The sequence below is a fragment of the Vanacampus margaritifer genome, chromosome 1 (assembly GCF_051991255.1).
Source record: "Vanacampus margaritifer isolate UIUO_Vmar chromosome 1, RoL_Vmar_1.0, whole genome shotgun sequence".
NCBI classification, from domain to species: Eukaryota; Metazoa; Chordata; class Actinopteri; order Syngnathiformes; family Syngnathidae; genus Vanacampus; species Vanacampus margaritifer.
The window spans coordinates 65,073,692-65,101,453 of record NC_135432.1 but is presented as its reverse complement, the minus strand read 5'-3'; the positions used below and the strand labels follow the sequence as shown (position 1 = coordinate 65,101,453).

General features: G+C 38.4%; 1 protein-coding gene across 4 annotated transcripts in view; it reads right to left on the bottom strand.

Moving 5' to 3' along the window:
• fndc3ba (fibronectin type III domain containing 3Ba) overlaps nt 1–27,762 on the bottom strand; it is a 94,199-nt gene that overhangs the window by 42,730 nt on the left and 23,707 nt on the right. For all 4 annotated transcript variants that reach the window (XM_077561845.1, XM_077561854.1, XM_077561860.1 and 1 more), the window contains exons 2-3: nt 21,735–21,880; nt 17,499–17,574 (exon numbers count right to left, since the gene is read on the bottom strand). In XM_077561845.1, coding sequence (XP_077417971.1) covers nt 17,499–17,574; nt 21,735–21,851 — 193 coding nt within the window. In that variant the 5' untranslated portion in view covers nt 21,852–21,880. The remainder of the gene's footprint in view (nt 1–17,498; nt 17,575–21,734; nt 21,881–27,762) is intronic.

Here is a 27,762-nt window from a genome sequence, read left to right as displayed (position 1 = left end):
TAAAAAAATGTTTTAATCACATCTAGCCACTATATAATAATCAATTATTCAGCCCCAATAAACATTTTCTTTATTATTCTTAAGTTCTATAAAAGTAGAAATAGTAAATATGAATCCCAAGTTGACAACAGTTTCAACCACTGTTAAAAAATGTAGATTAGGCCTAAATAACTTTTAGGCATTTTCTCCATCCGTTACGGTTCCTATTTTCAGGAATGACTTGCCTTTCCTTCCAGCCATTTGTCACATCTTTGCAATATTACTCACTTCATCCTCCATCTTTTCCTTTCTTTCATCCCAAAATGATTCCCTCTTTCCTTCCCCACCTCGCCTCACTTCCAGTCAGGCCCAACACACACACACACACACACACACACACACAAGGGTAGAGTGTGTTTAAGTGTGTCAGTGTGGTGAGAAGGTCACAGGTAGCGCGTAGACAGACCTCCTTCAGTCCCGTCTTCTCAGCCGCCGCCGCCGCGACGGGTATGAAAGTCCTCATTGAGGAGAAGCTCACACACACAGGCCCAAAAACACACACTCCCGCCGATAGCCTTGTGCTCGGCAAACAGCAGCATTCCTTGACAGACACACACACACACACACACACACACACACGCATTCCCATCCGTGGCCCCCTGGACCGGACCCAACAGGACCGAATGAACCCCCACCCACCCGACTGAAAAATACAAGACACTCTTTGTGAGGTGCCCTTCACGTACACACATGCAGCTGTAAGCCACATGCCTGCCGTTTAGGAAAGCTGCACATAATTGACTGCTTGTACGGATGTGCACGCGTGCATGTACGTCAAAAGATGACATGTACGTACAAAATGGCGTCTACAGAAAAAAATTCCGTATACGTGGAAAATAGTGTGTATGTAAAAAAATGACTTGCACTAAAAACAAATGGCGTGTACGTAAGAAAATTGCGTGTACGTAAAAAATGGCGTGTGTTTTACGTACAAAATGGCGTCTACATAAAAAAATTCCGTATACGTGGAAAATAGTGTGTATGTAAAAAAATGGCGTGTACGTAAAAAAAAATGCGTGTACGTAAAAAATGGCGTGAATGTACAAAATGGCGTGTGTTTTACGTACAAAATGGCGTCTACATAAAAAAATTCCTTATACGTGGAAAATAGTGTGTATGTAAAAAAATGACTTGTACTAAAAAAAAAATGGCGTGTACGTAAAAAAAATTGCGTGTACGTAAAAAATGGCGTGAATGTACAAAATGGCGTGTGTTTTACGTACAAAATGGTGTCTACATAAAAAAATTCCGTATACGTGGAAAATAGTGTGTATGTAAAAAAATGACTTGTACTAAAAAAAAATGGCGTGTACGTAAAAAAAATTGCGTGTACGTAAAAAATGGCGTGAATGTACAAAATGGCGTGTGTTTTACGTACAAAATGGTGTCTACATAAAAAAATTCAGTATACGGGGAAAATAGTGTTTATGTAAAAAAATGACTTGTACTAAAAAAAAATGGCGTGTACGTAAAAAAATTGCGTGTACGTAAAAAATGGCGTGAATGTACAAAATGGCGTGTACTTTACGTACAAAATGGCGTCTACATAAAAAAATTCCGTATACGTGGAAAATAGTGTTTATGTAAAAAAATGACGTACTAAAAAAATGACGTGTACGTAAAAAATGGTGTGAATGTACAAAATGGCGTGTACTTTATGTACAAAATGGCGTCTACAGAAAAAAATTCCGTATACGTGGAAAATAGTGTTTATGTAAAAAAATGACTTTTACTAAAAAGAATGCCGTGTACGTAAAAAAATTGCGTGTACGTAAAAAATGGCGTGAATGTACAAAATGGCGTGTGTTTTACGTACAAAATGGAGTCTACATAAAGAAATTCCGTATACGTGGAAAATAGTGTTTATGTAAAAAAATGACGTACTAAAAAAATGACGTGTACATAAAAAATGGTGTGAATGTACAAAATGGCGTGTACTTTACGTACAAAATGGCGTCTACATAAAAAAATTCCGTATACGTGGAAAATAGTGTTTATGTAAAAAAATGACTTGTACTAAAAAAAAATGGCGTGTACGTAAAAAAATGGCGTGTACGTAAAAAATGGCGTGAATGTACAAAATGGCGTGTGCTTTACGTACAAAATGGCGTCTACAAAAAAAATTCCGTATACGTGGAAAATAGTGTTTATGTAAAAAAAAGACTTACTAAAAAAATGACGTGTACGTAAAAACTGGTGTGAATGTACAAAATGGCGTGTACTTTACGTACAAAATGGCGTGTTCATAAAAAAAGGTATGTTCGTACAAATGGCATGTACGTACAAAATGCCGTCTATATAAAAACAATCCATATACGTAGAAAATGCTGTGTATGTAAAAAAATATATATATATAAGCCATGTACGCAAAAAAATACCGTGTACGTAAAAAATAGTGTGAATGTAGAAAATGGCATGTATGTAGAAAATGGCATGTACTTTGCGTACAAAATGGTGTGTTCATAAAAAAATGGTATGTACTGTACATACAAATGGCATATACCTAAAAAATGGCATTTCTGTAAAAAAAATGGCATATACGTACAAAGTGGCGTATATGTAAAAAATGACGCGTTTGTAAAAAAAAAAAAAAAATGTGTACATGAAAAAAATTTGTGTAAGTACAAAATGGCGTGTACATAAAAATATAGCATATACTGTACGTAAAAAATGCTGTGTACGTAAAAAAAAGCCATGAACGTAAAAAAACTGTGTACGTAAAAATACCGTGCAAGTCAAAAATGCTGTGAATGTACAAAATGGCAGGTATGTAAAAAATGGCGTGAACTGTACGTACTAAATGGTGTGTACATAAAAAAATGGCGTGTTTGTAAAAAAATGGTATGTACGTACAAATGGCATGTACCTAAAAAAAACGTATATATGTAAAATGCCGTGCATGTACAAAATGGCGTGTATGTACAAAATGCAGCGTACGTAAAAAATGGCTCGTATGCGAAAAATGGAATTTATGTGACAAAATGGAGTGTATGTAAAAAGTGGTGTGTACATACAAAATGGCATGAATGGAAAAAAAGGCATGTTTTCGTAAAAAAAAAAAATGTACACAAAAGCATGTATGTGAAAAAATGGCACGTCTATGTAAAAAGAAAGGCGGGTACGACCCATCTTTCATCCACCTAAAAATCCCGCGACCAGCCCCGATTTCAGATCACATCATCGGGTGGGGGCAACTCGGGTCATTTCATCCGTTTTGCTGAACTATAATCACCTCGATATGTACAAACACAAGCGGACACACGCACAATGTCAGACATTCAACTTGACCGGCTCACAACAACCACGTTTGGCATCTTGGCCGGCTGTCTTTCTTCCATACATTGACACACACACGCACACACACACACACACACACACACACACACACACACACACACACACACACACGGGAGGTGATGTAACATTTCATCAGATGTTTCCCATGATGCAGCTGTCAAAGCCAGCTGCCAGCGGGCCCCAAAATCACAACACACCCGGCAACGACCCTCGCACCGTCTGACCGCTGCGCGCACACACACACACACACAAGACTTTTGACGGCATTCGGTTCACAATAAGATGTCGAAAAAACTTTTTTTTTTTTTTTTCACGGCACATGTGTTTACCAGACGAAGCTGAGTGGACCTTATTGGGAAAGTGTGTGTGTGTGTTACTGCCTTTCTGTATTAATGTGTAATATCTCACCTTTTGTTAAGATTTGTTTGACTGGTGCACCCCCAAAACACTACAAAAAGCACCTTTAAGTCATTAACTCATTCACTGCCATTGACGGCTATAGACGTCAAAAATTCATTTGAACTATTTCTATTAGTTTAACATTTTTTCCCACTTTTGTTAACAAGAGTATGAAAACCTAGGGAAAAAAAAAATATTGTACATTTAGATCAGATATAAAATTTGTGATTAATCATAAATTTAACTATTGAAGTCATGTAATTAATTAAAATTAAAAAATATATATTGCCTGACGCCCTAATTTTTAATAATCTTTTCTTTTTTGAAAAAAGATTATTTCAAAAAAGAAAAGATTATTACAAAAATAGGTTGTCAGCCAATTAAAATTTTTGATTGTAATTAATCACATGACTTCAATAGTTAACTCACGATTAATCACAAATTTGATATGAAACACAATAAAAACTTTTTTTCTAGGTTTTTATACTTTTGTTAACAAAAGTAGGAAAAATGTTAAACTAATAGAAATAGTTCAAATAATTTTTGGACGTCTAAAGCCGTCAATGGCAGTGAATGAGTTAAGCTTGACATCCCACCTTTATTTATTTTTTCTTTTTTGTGTGCGCGTGCGTGTGTGTGTGTGCGTGTGGCTTAACCGTGTGTGTGCACGCGTGCGCATGTGTTTGTGTGTCAGCGGTGACGTGGCATTGCCTGGAAGTTATGTAAGCGTCAGCGGGGTAATGTTATCTGTCCTCTGAGGCGCTCCCACGACAGCTTCACACGCGTACACACAAAAAGGTACACACGCTTGTATTTGTTTTTTTTATCATGATGAGGAAGGTGCCACACTACACTAGAAAGACAAGAATATGAACACACAGCCAATATATTTTTTTGTTTTTGAAGAATTTTTGGAGTTAAAAGATGGAGGGTGAAGTATGATTTTCTTGTGTGGCCCAGCTAAAAACGTGCCATCAATAAGAGGTGGGAGGTCAAAGGTGAAGCCACACTTATTATGGAAGACAAGAACACACACACACACACACACACTAACCCTCAGCAGGAAACCCGGGAGCCAACTTTTAAAATATTAGCGCCACGTGACTCACTTCCCAGGTCAAACATGCGACGCGATCCAGTGAGGGTGTTTGGGGGGGGGGGGGGGGGTTTGGTTGATGGTGGGGGTCGGGGGCAGCCGAGGAGGAAGCGGGGGACTTCCTGCGCGGGCCACTGCCCCGGGTGGGTAACAATGCAAAAGAGAGCGCGGGAAACTGGCAACAGACACAATATAGGTATTAAATAATCATGAACAAAAAAAAAAAAAGGGGATAAGTTGTCAGTCGGTGTGCAATCTGAGCGAGTCGCAGCTTTGCTAGGGAATGTAAATCATGACCTGCAGCGTTTGCACAAGGGGGCTCACAATAAGCCTGATCGTGGAAGACTACTTGCGTGTGTGTGTGTTTGTGTGTGTGCGCGTGTGTGTGTGTGCGTGTGTGTAAGGTATGCGCAAGCACATTCCTGCTTCCGAGCCACTTTCATAACGTAACCCCGCATCATAGCAGGCAACACGACGGGAGCCTCCTCGATGACTTCAGCATCTCACAGGATTCATTTGCGACTCGATAAATTGACAACTAATCGATTAACAAATCCGTCGACAACTATTTTAATCATCGAGTAATCGTTCCGAGTTGTCATTGTTTAACGTAATTTTTTTTCTAAAAAGTAGTTATTATTCTCTGATTGCTAATAATCTTTTTTTTATTCATCTGTTGATTATTTTGTCAATTAATGGATTTTTTTTTGTTTGAACATTTTTATCTCTTTATTCCAAAGCAGGACATTATTTTAAAGTAACAATGCCGACAACGCACAATCATGAATTAAATATGATTCAGTTACTGGTTTGGTCTTTCCAAAGTAAAAGCAAATTTTTCATTTCATTTTCCCCCCCGCCAAATTTGAAGAGCACCTGTTATGTGTTAATTCTTTCAACATTTAATGTTATGAGGACGTCTTCAACCCTTTTTGAAGCTCCTCCTCCTCCTTTTCTAATCCGTTAATTACTTCATTACATTAGCCTCGGGAGAAAAATAATCCTGGTGCCGTCCGTGCCTGGTGTTTAGCCATGCTAGTAGCTAGCCAAAACCCGTTGCTAGCTAGCTGTTGCGGCGCACGTAGCACTCGCGCAAATGATGTTAGCGTGGTTGCGGTATGCTAACATGCGTGTGTGAAGCTTTTTGGGACAATCTTCACAGTTTAGTTAATCGGAAAAATGTACGTGTGGTACTCAGATTTGATTTTCATTGTGTTTTGGTGAGGAGGCGCAACATGCTAAATCTGATGCAAAATACTAAAAATATTCAATAGTGACAGCCCTGAACTAAGGTCACAAGGTGAGTATCAAACCAAATGTACAAAACTGAATGTTGTCTTTCAACTCCTTTACAGCTGCGGAAATTTCTATTGGGCAATTGGAATTCATAAATTCTCTGGGAGAGTTTCCAGAAACATTCCACGAGAACTCCATGTGGCTTGATTTTGCAAACAACAGCACAGAAGGTCTTTGAGTTTGTCACCGTATGACATTTTAGCGTTATTAATCATTTCCAAAGAAGCTAAATATGTTTTCCCCCCCAACGCTGACTCAGCAGAATGAGTGCACACAAAAAAAAAAAACAATCTTCTCATGGCTGTGTCACTGGCAGCGGGTCGCCGGGCGGACTTTCCGGGGCTCTGGTTGCAGGCGAGCAGTAAGTGGCGCTCCTGCGAGCCGGGGGGAACAATTACCACGCAAGCGGATGTAAATTTTTATTTTCAGACTGCCGTTAAAGCGGCAAAGCTGCATCAAGTTTATGGATTTTGCTGGACTTTCTATTGAACCGGCAGAAGTCATATCCTCTGTAATTTAATGGCAGGACCTCTCTCAGGAAATCAACCTGTGTTGACTCAGGTTGAAACGCTCTGTTTTATATAACAGGCAGAATCCAGTCAAGAAGTTTATTATCTGAATATGATGTGATGTGGACTTTTTATATTCCGCACATTTGACCTCTGGGGGTAATAGACCAGAAAGCTGCGGTTCAGGAAATTGCAGATATAGGGAGACGGGATAAGCTTCCCTGTGCTCAAAAAGTACGTCAACTTTTATGCATAACTGACAAATTGTGTTGATCTCATATCTAAAATGGGACATGGATGATTAAAATTAAATTATCAAATTAAATTTTAATTAAATTAATTACTTTTTATTAAATAAAATTTTAAAAAAAAATTTTTAAATATTAAAAACTAACTAAATTAAATTAATTTAAATTAAATGTAAATGATGAATTATCTTACTAATTAAAAATCCTGTCATTAGATTTTTTTTCATTGCTTGACAGCACTAAAAATTACAGCTCAAAAATATTTTTTTTCAAACAAAACATATAAATATTTAGTACAAAAGAAACATATATCATGTTGAGTTAATATAAATGAATGTTAATATATTTTAGTAATTCACAGTGTCCCATCACTGGTGAGCTATTTTTAGAACAGGCCCATGGGCTACTCATACTGTCCTTGGGGCTAACTAGTGCCTGCTGGCACCCCCCTTTTTTTTATTATTATTTATTAGGACAATGCACATTAGGCAAAGCAAAACGGCATCAGTGTTTGCAGTAAAAACTCTGCAAGTGACCAATCATTTGTGTCTTAACAATTTCCAATTTTGTTGTTGGATCCTTTTTAAGCGCAACATTTGTTCAGACAGAAGAACTTGGACAAATAAATAACGCAAATAAGTCAAGTCATCTTTTTTTTTTATATAGCGCTTTCAAAATATATCAATAAATCAAATAACTTCAATTCCAATCGTTTTCACCCTGCGCCAATCGAGCTGAAAATCGCGTGATCGCATCGGGATCACCCCAATTAGCACGTCAAGTATTTGCGTTGACGCCTTTTAAAAATTACGAGCGCCAGCACGTTCCTCCACCTGGGGGCCAACGACCTCCCCCCCCCCCCCCCCCCAACGACCAGCCCCCCCCCGACCTTCTTGTTGCTGGGCCCGCTCCAGAGTAGAGCAACGTAATGTCTGGAGGGACTCAGCCACTCCGCTTTGTTCTCTCAGAAAACACACACCAGCTGCACACACACAGATGTGTACACAATTACACATAAAGACGCTCATACACCAAGACAAACAAATCTGTGAAAAAAAATAAAAAATGCAGACAAAAGCGGCGCAACACCTGGTTGTGTATAAACTCTTAAAGGAGTCACGCTGACACACACAAACGCGCGCAAACACTTGAATTGCGCAACGCGTTGACATTTGCATCGTTTACACACACAACTCACCTGGAACAACACACACACACACACACGCAAATGAGGATTTTCCACAAATTATTCTCTTCCCCCCAAAAAAAATTGGGAGTAAAAATTCAAACTTTCCATTCGTAATCTAATTTTTTCTAATAATTCTTAAGACTTTGGCCTTTTAAAATGACAACTTTGTGTTTATTATTTATTAGCTATGACTGACTTCATTCTCACAAATCTTAAAATACAATCAAAAATTTGTATATTTAATTTTCATAAAATATTCTTATCTCTCATTCATATCAATTTTTATTAATCATTTTTCCATTACATTTTTTACTTGTAAATTTACAACTTTATTCACGCAATACAACTGTCAGTTTTGTTTCGTTTTATCTCATACGAATGATCAAGACTTCAATTTTCAAAATGTTCCTAGTAGCGATGCTATATTTTGCGATGGAACTTTTTCACAACGCTGGATTCTCGGAATTAGATTGCCTTCAGTGGGGAAAAAAATACTGTTTTTATTTTCCCAAATAAATCAAAAAAGGTCATTTTAGAGCTTATTCTTTTTTTATGAGAGAGCTGTCATTTTAATACTGTCACAATTCCCCCCAGGCTTCCCCCCACCCCCCCCCCCCGCCCATTTTTTTTTTAACATCGCAACATTGTTGCAAGTTTCATTAGCCCATCTATGATGTTTTGCATTGCGCATTAGCATTAAGCTAGCAAGCTTAGACAAACGTTCTTCTTTTTTCTTCTTCTGTTCGCCAGTGAACTGCAACGACAGAGATGGACGACGCACTCCACTCGTCCCCTCAACTCGACGGCGACAAGTTGCGCCGCTGCGCTTTTGCGCGCTCGGCCCAACGTGCACGATCCAGACGGCCCGATGACTCATTCTATCCATTCCCTAATCAGCCGGGCGCGTCTCGCGGAGAGGCGCAACAGCTGTCGCCGGGTAAACACATTCGGACGAATCCAATAATCGTTTCCTGCTTATCCTCCTCAAACCTTGACCCAGTAAAAAGAGCAGCTTTTGTCAAGCCCACCCACCCCCGCCCCCGCCCCCTGCTCCCTCCATTCCTTCAGGATGAGTCAAGCACTTTACAGCTCCGGCTTTCCCAGTTTCAAAGACGAGCGCCCGCTTCGTTCTCACAACGGCAATTTGTCCCGTTTTTCTTTTTTTTTTTGTCCGAGAGACTCCAAAAGTCTCAGCGTGATGGAGTCCATCCAAGTCCAACTTGAGCAGGGACTTTCCCAGAAACCCCCCCCCACACACACACACACACACACACACACACACACAGCACGTCTACCACTCAGCAAGCGCGGCATAGATGATGTGCAAGGACAACTGGGGAACAAAACAAAAAAAGAGTTCATTCCAAAGACCCCCAAGCCCCCGCCCGCCCCCCCTCCTCACCCAAACTTCCGCCTGTCCAATCAGGCCAACGGAAAGCTCACATGATGTAAACAATTGCATGTGGGAACTGTCAAGAATCCAAATTGTCTTTTTTTTCTTTTCTTTTTTTCAGCAGCACAAAAAGCTGTGACACGTGATTACGTTTGATATCATTAAAGCACGGCAGATTGAGGAGGAGACACAAAGGCATGATAATAATAATAATAATATTATTATTAATAATAATAATAATAATGAACTTATTTTAGCCTTTGGAATTAGAATCCTCAAAACTCTAAATAATAAGTAATAATAAATATTAATAAAAAAATTAATTTACAAAAACAACAATAATAATAATAATCTTACTATAGCCTTTAGAATTAGAATCCTCAAAATATTAAGTAATAATAAATATTGATAAAATAAATACTGATTCAATATATTTTACAAAAACAATAATGAGAATAATGAACTTATTTTATATTTCATCCTCAAAACTCAAAATAATAAGTAATAATAAATATTAATAAAATATATACTGATCCCAATATATTTGATAAAAACAACAACAACAACAATAATAATAATAAATAAATAAAAATCAGCAGTAAAATATTTGAGCAGAAAAGCAATTTTAAAAAGTTTATTAGAATCCTCAAAATAAGTAATGATAAATATTAATAAATATTAGCAAAGTAAACTTTAAATTTAAATCCTAAAAGCAAAAGCAAAAATATTAATATTATTATTATACATTATTAGTGTACTGGTATATGTCTACTAAAATATATTTTCTAATTAATTCAACACTATTTTACAAGCTAAGGCAATATGAAAGTCTCGTTATAAAAACCAACATATCTCGTACTGAAATATAATGAAAAGATAATTAATATATTAAAAAAATAAAACAATAAACCATACATAATCTTTCTTATTTTTATACATGAAAAACCAGCTATTCAGCACCAAAAGAAAAAAAAAATCAACTCAAATAAATATATTGTTTAAAATGTGCATTTAACAAAATACTTGGCATGTGGACTTGTATTGAAGTGAATAAAAACAAGATGAGCAAGCAAGTAAAAGCTTGGACAGACAACGAAGGAGGAGAAGGCGGGCAAACATCTCCAGCTGTACCCTCAACGTCAAGCGAGTCAGGAATTTCATCCCTGGAAAAGATTCCCTTTCTTCTCTCCCTCTTCCTGGAAAATTCAACCCTTTTTTTCTCACACATGAAGACAGACGCAGCATTCTCCTCCTCTCCCTCGCCATAATTACTCCCAACATCCGCCCCGCTCGCCCCGAAAAGTGGGCCAGGAAACTTCCCGAGTGCGCGCCGCTCGGTCCGAACCGAGTCGGCGTCAGCGGCGGGGGTGCTCGGGGTCAGCGGCCTTAAAAGAGGAAGCGGCCTCGCCCACCGCGCGGCAGACACGACCAGACACGCTTGGTCTGATTCTTTCTGTTTACCTTTCCTCCTCCCGTCACTCTCATTTCCACTTTGCCTGGCTTAACGTTGCCTCGTCATGCCCCCTCGCGCTGAGGGCATCGGGTTCAAAAGGGAGAGCAGGGCAGGGCAGCCAACAACAATCAACTCCGCTTCTCTTTACAATAGGTGGCAGGGTGGAGGGAAAAGAGGAGGGGCAAACATTTTTTCATCCGGCCTACAGAGTATTGACATGATCAATGTTGCAGAAATCTAATTGATCAAACAATTTTGATAATCGAGTAATTGTTTAGAGGCATTGTTAAACTTGAAATTGTCCGAATCGTTTGGTTTCAGCCTCTCAATAGTAAATATTTTTGTGAGTTATGTTGTCCTTCATGAAAGCAGAATAATTATCTTTTGTCTTTTTTTGCCAATTAAACACTGACATAATTATTATTCATTTTTATAATTTTTTATTATTTTTAATTATTTGATTTGATACATTTTTACTACTTATATATTTTTATTATTTTTAATTATTTGATTTGATACATTTTTAGCATTTATTAATTTTATATTATTTTTTAACGATTTTATTTGATTTTTTTTTTACTATTTATTAATTTTATATTATTTTTTAATGATTTTATTTGATAATTTTTTTACTATTTATTAATTGTATATTATTTATTTTCATTAATAACATATTTTATATTATTTTTAACATGATCCTTCAGGGAAAGAAATGCTGACATTGAGTTAGTCCTCCTCACCACTAGTTGCCGCTATACTGCAACGGTTTGACACGTCAGCGAATCATCTTACGCATCAAAATGAGAATTGGCATCTGCCAAAAAAAAAAAAATATCATCTCTCCCTCTTTTTACTCACTTCTGAAACCCAGTGGTGACTGACTGCAGCTTTGATGGAGTTCATTTACATATGACCCCTGCCAATGGGTCAAATCCTTAAAAAAAAACAAAAAAAACACTACACATTCAAACCAAAATGGCCGACGACATGTTCGCTTCACAGCATAAATCAGCCAATGATTTTTTTCGTGCATCCTGTCACTTTTCCTCAATCGGGCACACCGCTGCCGTTTGCAAAAGTCATCATCAGCGCGATACGACATGCGTGGGCGCACTCGTAACACGTTTAGCGCCAGACTTTCCACAATATGTCTTCTCTCAAGCAGCTATTTCCACATGTCCTATCCAAAGCCACCGACAGACAGAAGTGCAGACTCAGGCAAACAAAAAAAAATAAAAAAATTGTGAGTGAGTGAGACGAAAGCGAGCATCATCCAACCGAGTGAGACAAAAATAGCAAAAGACTATATATATTTAAAAAAAAAAAAAAAATGAGGTTGGGGGGGGGCGGTCAGAGTGACACAACCTCCGCAAAACCGAAGGGAGGAAAACATATTGCGCAAGCAAATTCCAGTTGTGTTTTTGGAGAATTGCTTCTTGCCACTTGAGAGGGCGACGTTGTGAAAGGAGAAATTGTCATTAGCAACGCATCTTGCAATGGAAAAACAAAGCCCATTGAGCATTACAAAATCTGTTTGTGGATTTAGTTATTAGACTATTTTTTTTTTTTAAATACATGAAAAAAAGTCTCCTTTTTAACAAAAATAATAGTTCACCCCGAATTGAGACAAATGTGGAAAAGTCCTGGTCATCCTGCAAAAATAAGTATAATCATTTGAAAAAGGTAAATACAATATATTTAATCATTTTAATATAAAAGTAATGCTAGTAACTTAATAGTAATTTTATCTTTAGTCATTTTTTAATGCTAGTAACTTTTTAGTAATTTTATCTTTAGTAATTTAAATGCTAGTAACTTTCCAAAAAATTTTATTAGTTATATATACATATTTTAACTATAGAAAATATTTAATAAAAGAAATGAGGCATTTTAAATTGTTGGCCTAAAAACTGATAACAAACTGAAAAATTGAATACAAACACTTAGGAATATTTACCTTTTTTTTTTATTCATTTGCTTGAATTTATTTATCATTATTTGAAAAATTAAGTATTTTTATTATTTGTAATTATAAAGAAAACTTGTTTCCCCCAATTTGAAACAAACACAGAAAACATTTTATTTTGCAATAATTTATTTGCTTAGCTTTAATTATAGGTATTTAATTGTTTGAATATTTTTAATAAAAAATGTAGTTTCAATATTTAAAAAATATAAAGGATTTCTAAAACTTAAATTAAAAAAAATCATTATAGTATTAGATTGTTGGGGTATTTTGAAAATATAATATATATATAAAAAATAAAAATAAAATAAAAAATAAAATAAAAAAATATATATTAAAACCCATTTAGACAAGTATTAAAAATCATTTTGTGGGGAGGGGGGTGGGGGGGGATCTCCCTGATGATGATGATGACGCCGATAAGAATGATGTCACATCCTGGCTCGTTGGCCGCAGTTTCCTGTTCTCCATCCTCCCTCCACCACCACCACACCACCAACTACCAGCACTGCCCCCAGGCCTCATCAGCCCACATAAAAACTCCAACAAAGAGCAAACAACACAGTAAACCAACACAGCCTTGTAAAAACACACACACGCACGCAAGCACGCACGCACGCACAAGCGCATTCCAGAGTGGGGTGCTCGAACACACCCTCCAGAGTGTTGCCCTTTGATGTGAGTGTGGGAAAGCTCTGGGGAATGGTCTTGGTGGTGGGGGGTTTGGGGGGGAGACACCGGGAGGAGAAGGGGGTTTGGGGGGTGCTGATGCTAATTAGCAGACTGGAAACACATTTCTTTCAAGCGAAACGTTTTTCTTTTTTTTTTTGTAAATCACTTTCTGTCAGAGGCAGGGAAGCAAAAAGTGTAGCATAATGAATTTTGAAAATTATTAAAATTTCCCCCCTCAATATTGTGATTGCGATTGAATATGCGATTATTTTTTCTTCCCCTGTATTTTTTAAGACCTTTTTTTCTGAGTGGTATCGGCACACGTCCATCCCTATCTCAAAGTTTCTGCATGTATCATCAAATCTAATTTGATGCAACATAAAACAAATTTAATGCATTTACACACACATAAACACATATACATAAATACATACAGTTTATACATTAAGGCTGCCAGTTGATTGTGTGATTTCCACAGTTAGCTCACAATAATCGTAAATTAATCAATCGCATGTTATCTATGTTCTAAATGTACAATACAATATCTTTGATAAGTTTTTATTTCTCTTGTAAATTAACATACAAGAGGACAAATATGGTTGCATCATTTAGTTCAGCGATACGGCAATATTATGGCAAGTAATTCAAAGTTACAGTTAACAGGGATGCTTAAAAGAAGTGTGAAACATTGAGTCATTGATTTGTGTTGAGATCATTTTTCTGCCACTGGGTGGCATTAGGGTTTCATGTTGGACGTTGGTGACAGGAACACTACGCATTCTTGTGTTCAAATTCAGAGCAATTCGTATTTGGGACATGAAGCAACTATTGGACTCCAGGCCATTTTGTTTATTGTAAATTGAAACTTGTGGCCAGTCTCCACAAATGCATATATTTGTATCATTAATATGCAATTACATAAACGATTATGTAAAATAAAGCATGAACAAGTATTTAAATTTTTAATGCCTCTTAACATGTATTTACTTCTTCTTAATGTTATTTAAGGCCTTCATTTGAGCTAAATCTATTTCATGACTTTTAACTCTTTGACTGCCAAAAACGTTAAATAACGTTTAGTAAAATCCTATGGAGGAGTGCCAAAGACGTTAAAATACGTTTTTTTTCAAAACAGAGGTGAAACTAACCATTTTCTATTGTTGATTACTCAAAAACGGAATAAGGTAGAAACAAACTTTTTTTTCTGATGAAAGATGAGAGTCCAATCTTTCATTTGGTAGTATGTGTGTTTCCATAGTCCAAACACATAATTTTCTGTGGACCTTGAAATATCAGTCAAAATGCTTAAATCGACTGGCACCCACGGCATCCCTTTTCTGAAAACGTCTGGCAGTCAAAGAGTTAATGTTTTTTTTCTATAATATAAAGTATTGCTTGGGCTCCATCTTGCATGAGCGTGTATGAAATACGCTCTATAAATAAAGCTGCCTTGCCTTGTCTAATACAAAAAAAGTGCTTTGCCGCCACCTCCCGGCATGTGTAGGCTATCACAAAACTCTTTGAGCGGGCGTCAATTACACACAGATTTGATTAAATCATTTTTTCCAACGATGGATGAGTCACAATAAAACCTGACTCGTGCCCTGGAGCTGTCGCTGTCGTTCTATTAATAAAGTTGAGTGCTTCAAATATTTGCATCGGATTGACAAGCATGTTGATGCATGAAAATCAATCGACAACCTGTGTGTGGTACGAAACCCCCTGAAAAGAAAAAAAATGACGGTTTGTGTACCGAGGGGGGGTCATTTGCCAGAAAGTCTTAAAACAGAAGTTTATGTTTAAATGCACATATTATTAATGTGGAGGACCACACGCACGCACGCACGCACACACCTGGAGGCAAACGCACACACTCGTCAGTGGGTTTAACAGTAGGTGGTGTCAAGCCGAAACCGAACTAAGAAACTTCCATGTTTGAGTACATTTTGTCTTATGGGGGGGGTAAATAACGAAGGCTTTTTATGTCAAGTGCCGTCTGCATGCGCAAACACACGACTCTTGAGTGCAGCTCGTTACCAATAACGTGCGGCTGCCTTCAAACCCGTTTTCAAGCGAACATGGAATTTTATTATCTCCCCTCCCACCCTACAATTGCATAACCCGGAGGGCGCTCGCTCGCAAACTTTTCACAGGCAAATAATTCACGTGTGCTCGTAAATATTGAAGACTCTCGGAGGGATTTGAGTTTTTAACTACGACCCGCAACGCTTTTTCGGATGCGTTGACGCTTGCAAGGGGACCACAAGACTGATTCGGTGATTCAAGACAAAATGGCAGACTGTTTTTTTTTTTTTCATGCAGTCTTGTCCATCAAATTTCGTGGAAATCAGTAAATAAGGGGTGATTTTATGTAACACTGCAGGGGGCACTACGGAGTGAGTATATGTTAAGCCTAAAATACAAAAAGCATTCAGGAGCCCCAAAAAGCCGCTTTTTTTTTTTTTAAATATAGGAAAAAAAATAAAAATGCAAATGTGCCTCCACGTGTGCCGAACAGTGAATATCCGGGGGTCGACTGCATTAAGTGTAGTTTATTTATTTATCATTTATTTTATTCTTTATTTATGTATCACTTATTTATTTATTTTTATTTATTTATGTTGTCTTATTTATTTATTTGGAATTTATTTAATTTATTTATTTAGAATTTACTTTATTTATTATTATTATTTTATTTGTATTTTATTTATTGTAGATTGTAGACACGCTCTACCATTTGTCCTCAAATACCCGTTCCCTAAAAGGCTACAACACCGCCACATATGCCTTAGCATTCATTCATGCGTTTGTCATTATGATTTATGATTTTTTTTGGGGGGAAGGTTTGTCACTTAAATGAATCACACAAAACTTTGCCGCCAGGCTCCACCCACCCCCGATGATGTCACGTGAGCGTCGCTCATCCGTGTCTCACCGCAAGGCAGGCGAAATTATCGCTGTTAAAAGTTCGATTCAGTTGTAAATAAACTTTTTAGTACATTTACATCAGTTTTTTTTTACTTTTATATATCGGTACAATTTTTATTTACCGTTTCCACAATTGGTTTGATTTGAATCATTAGAAATATTTTTGTATTTATATATTTATTTAGAATGTATATATTTATATTTCTGGAAATGTGACCCCCACCCAAAAAAAAAAAAAAAAAAAAACATACACACCAAACCAAAATGGCTGACGATGGACCCCACCCTACATTCCTCCGTCTCTATCCTACGCCTTGAAGCGACTTTGTCAAGCAATCTCTATGAACCCCCTCCCCCTTTGAAATAATGCCCTAAGGGGGGGGCGGTCGTCTCCTTGCTTTAAAGGGGGAAAATTCAATTACAAAACGGGCGGTGGGCTGCAATTAGTTAGAATATCACACATGGGGGGGGGGGGGGGGGTTACACAGGTGAGGGTCAGGCGGGTTTTGGAAGGAAAAACATGCCTCTTTCAAAACGAAGCCAGTACTGACATCATCAATACAAGACACAGTGATGCAAGATTAAGGGGAATCCCCGGGCTTACATCCCCCCCCCCCCCCCCCCCACTCAACACACACACAACACAAAGAAAGAGTGAGCGAGACTTTTCTTTAACTTTGACGTGCTCCACACAATGAAAGCAGTTACTGTTTCCATCACTATTGTACTGAATGGACACCGCCAACGGTGTCCGCTTGCACGCCTGCGAAACGTTGAGGGTGTCACCGAGAGCTCACACAAAACAACCACAACATGTGAAACTAAGGAAGTTGCGTTTTTCAGGACAAACCACTCATCATTCCTCTGTTCCCGTTTACACTTTGTTTGTTTTTTTTGCATTTTCACCGCAGCCAATGTGAACCGAACCGTGAACTTACAACCGCGCACACGCACACACGCACACACACACCGCCATCGCTATGACAACGTGACAACCGGCACGGAATACTGACCCTGGATGCATTGCAGCGAGCCGTCCTCCGCCCGGATGGTGAAGGTCTCCCCCGGGTTCACCTGTACCAGGATAACCTGCGTCCAAACACACACAAGTTTAGATGTGCAGAAGAAGAGGTCGTCGCGTCGTCCAATCGGACGATTAGCGGGCGGCGGTGACATAACGCGGCCATTGAAAGCACGGCCCACGCCCCCCCCCCCCCCCTCCACCCCCTGCCTTACCGTCATATTGTCGGCGTGCGGATGGTTGAGCGTGTACACGTGGCTGTAGACATGATACAGGTGACCCTCCATTGCATGCGCATACACACACACGCGCACACACACACACACTATCCGCCTATTTGCCACAGGTGTGCCGTCGTAAAAAAAATAAAATAAAAAATGTCACCTCATATCCTGCCTTTGGAGTCGGCGTGCTCGCCCATTGCAGCGCCAAGCCGCTCCTGTTCCTCACACACACACACACACAATCGCACACTTGCTGCCCTGTCTACTGCTGCAGCGGCGGCGGCGATGGCGGCTGCTGTTGCTATGGGAACCGCAGTCGAGTACAGGGTGACCCACGTTCGCCAAGGATTGAGAAAACCCCTCCGCCAGACCATGTGGGCGGACGCCGAGTGTGGACTGAGCGAGCTACTTAACTGCAGATGCCGGCATCGGTGTTATCGTGTCAACGCGGAACGCTTAATGTTGTTTCTATTTTTTTTTTTCCCGCTCATTATTTTGACACACATCTACTTCCACATAATTCATCCGACACGCGTCGTTCCAATTTCTACATATTGCAAAAATTCACACCTTGATGGCTATTTGTCTCATTCTAAAAATTCAGTTTTCAAAAAATTCTAGATTTTCACCGAAAAATTCAATTTCAATGGGACAAACAACATCAGGGATTGACATCGGTCCCATTCGATTCAAAGCATTCAGCTCATTCCAATTCAACATATTCCGAAAATTCATGTCGCTCAAGGGTATTATTTTTCTTATTCCAAAATTCTAAATTTTCAACTAGTTATCCATTAAGTCTCAATGGCACATTCAGCAAAACAGACCCACATCCACGTCTTCATTTTCAATTACTTCAGGTTTATTAAAAATTTATATATATAAAAAAATCTATGTATTTATTTATAATGGCATTGACATTTTTATTTTTGTTTTAATTTAAAAAAATCTTAATGTTTTTACAAACATTTTTGTTTTTACTTTATTTAGGAAGCCAACCCCCGTTTTTACTGTATAATGGCTGTCAATTATACGCAGGTTTTTGCTATTTGCGGACCAGCCAAGTAGCAACGCCCCGGCAAATAACAGTGATCCACTACATACAGTGTCTATATAAGGGCTCGGAATTCTTTTTTTTTTTTTTTTTACAGATTTTTTCATTTTTTCATTTTTTTTTCTTTAGGCTGATGCCGATGATATTTGGCGGAATAAAATTCCAACTGCCGACTAATTCAAATATATATACTGCATGTATATCATAAGCGGCTCAAGTTCACAAAACGGCATGCTCGAGGAGAATCATTGTCATTCGGCTGCAATATTGCTTTTTGCTTTTTCTTTTTCCCAGGCGACGCTTCGTCATTAAAGTTATAGGAACTTAGCGTTTATCGTTTTTTGTCTCTTAACAATATGGACGTCGTTTCCTATTCCAGGGATGTGATTTGACCAAAGTGAAATTATCTGAAAATTTAGCCGGGGGTCTGGGGGCCGCTGGCACCCAGCTAGCGAAGCCCCCCGGAGCTCATGGGTTTTCCGTGTTTTTAAGTACTTTCAATGCACTCACATGACAAAGAAATAGACAAAACAACAGCATAAATTTTCAATGTATATTGAACTATCCCATATAAAATGGCAGTTTTAGTCAACTCAAAATCAGTCACATTCAAAAACATTGGACTGCCTTTGCTTTTAAAAACTATCACTGAGAATATCATCATATCTAACTAATGTGATTACTAAGTTAACACATAAATAATGTTGAAGAGTTCAAATTTCATGAACAAATAATTGTATCATGACCAAATGAAAAGTAACTCATATTAGAGCATACCACAAATGTCTTTGTTATAGCAGAAGATGTTATCTGTCGGAGTCATGTGCATACACAATGAACTACTAAAAAAAAAAAAAAAAAAAAAATTTTTTTTTTTTGGGGGGGGATAAAAAAAGCGGAATTCCGCGAATTAGCGGAAAAATCACATCCCTGCTATTCTATTTCTTCTAGGAAGTCCATCTGTGTGTTTTAAAAATCCAAAAGCTTGTCAACTCCTGATATAAACCGTACATCTCGGCAGATGACAGACAAGCCATCAGATTCAACACACACACACGTAGATAAATGTGTATAATCATTGGTCTCCATCTCTGGTTGCACACTAAGTTTAGGCTGCAGGGGTTGGAGTTAAAAAAAAAAAAAAAAAGAGCGCTCTAACTGCTAGCGTGCCGGTGCCAAAAAAACACCCCCACCAACCCCAAGCACCACCACCAGGGGAATGGACGATAGTCCACTCCTGGACGACGTGGCCCGGTCCAGACAAAGCACAAGCACCGTTAAAAAGCAGCTTAGTCAAATAAACGCGTAAAAAAAAAAAAAAAATACAGTTTAAGTAAACAGTTCACAAATAGTCGCAAATATCACGCAAGTGCTTAGTAATGAAAGTAAAAATAGACATTTTATAAGTCTACGTACATGTGAGTGTCCAAAAGGATGTGACTCAGCTTGAAGTGACTGTGCTGAGTGTTGCTATGTGTGTGTGTGTGTGTGTGTGTGTGTGTGTGTGTGTGTGTGTCATTTTACGTTAGTGTGGTAACACCCTTGACGGCCAACCTCCATTGTGGGGACATTTTGGTTGGTCCATAAAAATTTGAAAGCAATTGTGTCCTTCCCACCGTAGCCCCTTCTGGCCCGCATTTTTTTATTTATACAAATATAAAAATATATTCATTATTATATTTTTGCTGATTTTGACTCTTTTCCCCAAACATAGAAAAAAAATTGGGGGGGTTATCTCATGTTTTTAGTTGTTATAGCGGACGCCAGGATAACAGGGCTGTAACGTGTTGTAAACTTACCAAGCTTATATGCAACATTTTTTAATTTTTTTAAACATGAACATCATGCAACTCAACTTGTGATTGTGATTGGTTAGTTAAGAGCCAATCGTGAACCAGAAGAGATGACATCATCCAATTATGCATAAAAAAAAAAGAAGAGCAAAGATGATTCCACGCCAAATCGGTAAAATTACCGAATGAACAATACTGAGCTCTCCAGAAGAAAAAAAAACAAACAAAGTATGCATTTTTATTGCTTTAGACACGCAAATATGTCATCTATGGGTCCGAAGGGTTAATTGAGATTTGACTTTTTGGCTGATACACACGAGAAAATTATTTGACTCATAATTAATCGCATGACTTCAATAGCCAACTCATGATTAATCACAAAATGTATATTTGTTCTAAATGAACAATAAAAACAATTCTGCGTTTTCATATCCGTTAGCATAAAAGTGAAAAAAAAAATAGAAATAAGGCTGCATCTTTTAGCTCTTTGACTGCCAGACGTTTTCAGAAAAGGGATGCCGTGGGTGCCAGCCGATTTTAAGCATTTTGACTGATCTTTCAAGGTCCATAAAAAATTATGTGTTTGGACTATGGAAACACACATACTACCAAATGAAAGATTGGACTGTCATCTTTCATCAGAAAAAAAAAGTTTGTTTCTACCTTATTCCGTTTTTCAGTAATCAACAATAGAAAATGGTTAGTTTCACCTCTGTTTTGAAACAAACGTCTTTTAACGTCTTTGGCACTCCTCCATAGGATTTTACTAAACGTTATTTAACGTTTTTGGCAGTCAAAGAGTTAGTCATTGGTACATTCATTTCATAATATTTTATAAAATTTAGTTAAGATTAAAAAGATGTACTGTAAAAAAACTAGTGTGACATTGATTTCTGTTGAGGTAATTTTTTTGCCACTAGATGGCGTAATTGCATTTTTAAGATGTTAGTGACAGCTCAGTGCATTTTTCTTTTCATATTAAGAGCCTGTCTAATCTTTAACATGAAGAAACTTGTGAAATTCTGCACATTTTTAACATTTTTAAATACAACTTGACCCCAGTCTCCACAAACTTTAAATTGACTCCAAATGAAGGCACTCATTTTGACACCCCTCCTTTCTATATCATTGTGGCCCCACTATTGACGTGTGTTTACCTGCTGCGCTGCGTCACCGTTAACCATGTGCGGCATGAGCGGGACCTCCCCGTTCAGGAGCGGCGGCGGAGCCAAGTCCAGTGGAATCTGGTCTGTCATCATCATTGTGACGTACATTCATGGAGAAATTCACTCAACTGCCCTACCTGGGAAAGTACAGAGAGAGAGACACGAGTCAGGCTCAGGTACGCATGCAGGTAACATCAGGTAATGTCGTATCTCTTTTGACATCGACCACATGTGCAAGAGTTCCCCATTGCTTCCTCATTGCAAACAAAGGTGCTGACAGCCTTTTGTATATAACACAGAGCATGGTTCATGTGGCCTGTTGAAGTTGACCGTCATACAAAAACAAAACAAAATTGCAGTCTGTTAGCTTCATGCTAACACATAATAGGAAACACCATAGGTTGGCTAATAAATAGCATCTATGTGGCTGTGTTAACTCTGTGACTGCCAGACGTTTTCAGAAAAGGGATGCCGTGGGTGCCAGCCGATTTTAAGCATTTTGACTGATCTTTCAAGGTCCATAGAAAATTATGTGTTTGGACTATGGAAACACACATACTACCAAATGAAAGATTGGACTATCATCTTTCATCAGAAAAAAAAAGTTTGTTTCTACCTTATTCCGTTTTTCAGGAATCAACAATAGAAAATGGTTAGTTTCACCTCTGTTTTGAAAAAAACGTATTTTAACGTCTTTGGCACTCCTCCATAGGATTTTACTAAACGTTATTTAACGTTTTTGGCAGTCAAAGAGTTAATGTGGAATGTATAGAATTTTCTTTAAAAAAAAAAAAACGTTGAGTTTTTAAGTGTTGCTGTTTGAACCTCTCAGAATTTACGTTCCGTACGAGCTTTTTGGTGGATATTTTTAACTAAAACTGTTCAGCCAATCGGAGAAGGTGTTTAAGAAATATGTTGAGAAATAATGAACTTATACGGTTTATTTGAAAGCTTTCTCAGACCAGATTTTCCACAGGCAATGTAAAAAAAAAAAAAAAGCCATTCTTTCGACAAAAACTGAATTTCTCAGGAACCCATCATCGTTTTTCTCAAAACTCTTAATGTGTTGTACTTGGGTTGAAGTCGCTTTTCCAACCAGAAACAATGCCATTTTGGGGAAATCTGGTTCTGGAGGCATGTATTCTTCATACTTGCAGTAGTTGTGAAACTCTTCTTTGTTTGTGTCAACATGATTGTAGAATACTGCCTCTGGTGGCCAAATGGCGAACACCAAAAGCAGCCGCAATGAATTAGTCAAGACGCAATTACTGTGTTTTTATTAAGTATTATTGAGTGCTATTTATGAAAAACACACCTGCGATATTAGTCATTTCATCACAAGGGATAAAGAATATATGCCTGTGAGTATTGCGCTAATGTCTGCTGACGTGTTGCGCCACCTTGTGCTCAAATATTCGTCATTAGCGATGCTAATCTTTAGCCCAGCCATGGCATTTCCCATTGCCTCTTAGCATTAAGCTAGCAGGGAAAGTTGTTTGGTTGCTTTAAATTCTCTTTTTTTTTAGTTTGACAGTAAAGTTGGAAGTTGCATAAATAAACACCCCCCTGATAATGAGTGTTGACAAATGCCCCCCACCCTCCCCTCACACACACACACTGAAACAGAGCTGTGTGTCACTGCGCGTCTTCGCTTTCAGCCACACATCTTTTTGCACCGACAAGGTCTTCACGAGGGTTAGTAGATCACACAGCTGCGGCTCGCACTGTTGAACCATAAACACACACACGCACGCACAAACATACACACGCACGCACACGCCAACGTCACCCTTGCCGCGTTGGCTCCGCCTCGACAGTTTTAATCGCACGTTTCGCTCCAACCGCAAAGTCTTTTTCTCCAGCCGAGCCCCGCTCCCAGCTCGGCCTGGCCATCCTGCCTCCAACACACGCACGCACGCACGCACGCACGCACACACGCGCACTTTTGCAGCTTCCAAGACACATCGGAGACAGATGGTAACACCACTCGCCGCGCTGCCAGGAAAAAGAGAAGAGCAAGACGGAGGAGAGAGAACGAAGAGAAACTCACAACCTCTCAAGTTAGCTTAGCGTAGAAGTAGCCTCAGCTGTTCCCAAAGTTGACATGTTTTTGTATGTAGCCTACATTTTGGGAGAGGCCCACCTCCCGGGCACAAGAAGAAGAAGAAAAAAAAAGACATTTCTGATCCCCAAGTGGGGAATTTCACTAGATCTATTTTTTGTAGCTGAGCTGTGATTGGTTGTCCAAAATCCAGCCATTTTTATCCATCTCCGGGGGCGGCCATTTTGCCACTTGCTGTGGACTGAAGATGACATCGATGTTGCTCAGGCAACGACCAATCACAGGTCACCTGTTTTCCGAAGCTGAGCTGTGATTGGTCGTGACCTGAGCAACATTGATGTCATCTTCAGTCAACAGCAAGTGGCAAAATGGCCGCCCCTTGAGATGGAGAAAAACGGCAGGATTATTCTGCTTAACTCATATTCTGTTAACAATATCAACCAGTCCAAAAAATGTTGGTGGTTGACTTCGCCATTTAAAGTTACTTTTGTTTATTACACAACACTTGACTTTATAAAAAAAAAAAAAAAGGCATTTAATTGAAAAATGTTATTGATTGTTGATTGAAGTTACACCTGAAATAAGTTAGTTGAAAATGTAAATGACAGAATATATTAGTTTATTAGGTTAAAATTTGTAAAATTGTAGTTTGTTCTGTTAAAAGATGAAGATCTGCAACGGTTCGCTGCAAAACGAACTTGTCAGACAGGAAGATTTAGCTTTATTTCCAACTACTGCAGTGTCAAGTCAGCACCTTGTTTTATTGATTGCACCACTCATGGCTCTAAGACCTTTGGAAAATTCTTTGTTTTAAGTGATGTAAGCTCAATTGTTTGCTTTCATTTAAGTGTTAGAGGCTTTTTGGCTGGTCGGGGGGGGAATGGCGTGAGGGCAGACTTTAATGAGGACAGCTGGTGGTGGCGACGCGTCCCCACCAATGACAGCGTAATAAATGAGCAAATAAAAATGGCTTTGGGATGGCGTTGTGCTAATATAAGGTATAATAAACTTGCACTTGAACTCGTTCACTCCAGGGTAAGATTTCCTGAAACGTAGTCATTTTGGGATATGCGAGGATTCCGCCCAACAGCGATGACATATAATAACATAGGATATGCACATAAATAATACATAAGACATATTTTATTTAGATCTGTGTTAATATGGCACACACATCTCTAACTCCCAGTGTGTGTGTGAGTAAAAAGTAAACACACGATGAGGCCGCAGACGTTCCGAGATTACCTCAGCGCTTAGTCATACACAAATATACACACACACACACACACACATAACACTTTGAATATTCACAAGCAAAACTGCACGTCGTGGGGTAAGGAGCTTTGCTGGCCACTTCTAAGAGCATTTCCAGCAAATACAAAAAAAGGTTAAGCCCAACTTAGCCTCAAAATGAATAGGTGAGCTTTTGTCTGGTCGAGGTGGTTACTTGGGCTCTAATCTCATTTTGTTGTCTGCCGCCATTAAGTGGCCTTGCAGGAGGCGCGCTGATGAGTTTTACACCCAGCGCAAACGATGCGGCTGATAAACGGGATATGCTAGCCAACAACTCCGCTCGCTTCACAACAAGCATCAGTTGGGCTGATAGCGAACACTTCCTCATAAAAGAGGCTTCAAGCTGTTTAAATGTCACTCCCAGTTGAAGGTCACTGGGAAAATAAACATTTAAAAAGGAGAATTAGACGGGTTTTAAAAACCAAACAACTTCCGCTAGCTTAACGCTAACACACAATGTGATATAGACGGGCTGCATAGCTTCTTTAGCACTTGATGCCGTGACTCATCTTCCTGATTGAAGGCTAGATAGTTGATAGCCACATGTCATCCCGAAATCAGTTTAAATCGCTAATTAAGGATGTTTAAAAACTAAATGATTACACTGACAATGTGCAACACAGCACCCGATACCAGCATTAGCAGCTAATGGCTAGCGGCTAGCTACTAAGAGCGTGCCTCATATAGTATGGCAAGGGTTGTTGGACTATTTTTCAAAAGCAGAAAATGTTTCTAAGAAAATACAGTCTGCTATTATCCACAGTTTAAATTTACACTAAAATAAAATAAATATTAAACAAAAAATTGGTCATTTTCTTATTAAGTGAAATGTGTTATTTTCTGTTCTGCATTCATAATTGTTTATCAAACAGCAAAAAAAAAAAAAATAAAATAAATAAACATATATATATATATATATATATATATATATATATATATATATATAAAAATATATAAATAAATATATATATAAATATATAAATAAATATATATAAAATATATATATATAAATATATATATATAAATATATAAATATATATATATATATAAATATATAAATATATATATATAAAAAAAAAATATATATATATATATATATATATAAATAAATAAATAAATAAATAAATATATATATATATATATATATATATATATATATATATATATATATATATATATATATATATAATCCAAACACTCAATTATTTGACAGAATTTTCAGTAGAATATCCGAATACCAAAATATTTAATAACTGCAGCCCGACAACAGATATTTGAACAAACAGCCTGAGTGCAGCAACATAAAAAGTCAATATATATGCTTTATCCTCTGCAATAATAAAAACAACAAATTCAACATTACATCTTACTGAGTCGCTTACAGTAGTCGTGAAAGTCTTCTTCATTTGTATCCCCATTGTGACCAAATTGCAAACTCCAAAAGCCCAAGAGTCAAAATGAATTACGCATAATGCACCGTGTTGAAATTTCTCCATTTTTTGTCTCAGCGGATCATCAACAGGGCGAAACAGCGGCACTCAAACTTGCCACAGACGCGGCCTGCCACATTTAGATAATCCCATCCTGTCCTAATACTTTTACTCATATCGTATGCATCAGTCACCTTTTGTTAGCGCATTGGCCTCAGGGGGAAAAAAAACAACAACGACACGTCAGACACACAGGTGTCAGTCACTGCTCAAATCAATTCACTGCCACAGGCGCGCACACACACACACACACACACACACACACACACACACACACACACACACACAAACACAAGTCCCTTTAACTCTCTATCAGATGACAACTTGAATCTGTGCTGGCATTTAATTTAAGGTAATAGACATTTATGTGTGTGTGAGTGTGTGTACGTGTTAGTTTTAAAAAAAGGGGGGGAGGGGAGGGGGCCGGAGCTGCTAAATATGGTGGGAAACTGCCACCGACACCACTCCCATTCAAACCCGGCTCCTTTTACAAAAGGTATTCAGTGAAGGAGGGACCCTCTGTCGCTCCCTCTCTCTCACACACACACACACACACACACACACACACTCACTCAGATTGTGTGAATACCTTCTTAGCCGAGGTGGAGTGGAGAAGACATGGAGATGCAGCAAAGGGGGGTTTTTTTAGGGAAAGGGTGGGAAGGAATGCTGCGCTGAAGTGAACGCACACACACACTTACTTGTGCAAGACAGAGGGAGGATTTATAAAAGATGGAAGCTTTGGAAGGTTCCCACATGGGCCGGCAGAGCATTTGCAGCCACTGTGTTTGCATTGAGCGACTGCTTGTGTGTGTGCGTGCGTGCGTTCGTGTGCGCACGCTCACAACCGTCCTCCTGCCTTGTAATTGCAGTAATGATACGTCGTCCACGGTGACGAATGGGTGGAGCGGAATGCAAATGGACACTCACTCGCATAACAAACGCGCACACACAATCGCGCAGGACGTCTAAAAACGTGTACCGACAAGCTTCTACGCACCTCCTCGGGGGGGGTCCGACTTCCCCCAAAGTGGCTTTTAAAAGCGCCTCTGCTTTTCATTCCTAACGTTTCATTGATGTCAGATAAGAGAGGAAGCCCAAACAAAACATTCCCTCACAAGTAGGGCAAGAATTTTTTTAATTTTTTTTTTTTAATTTTGGGTAGTTTCAGTTA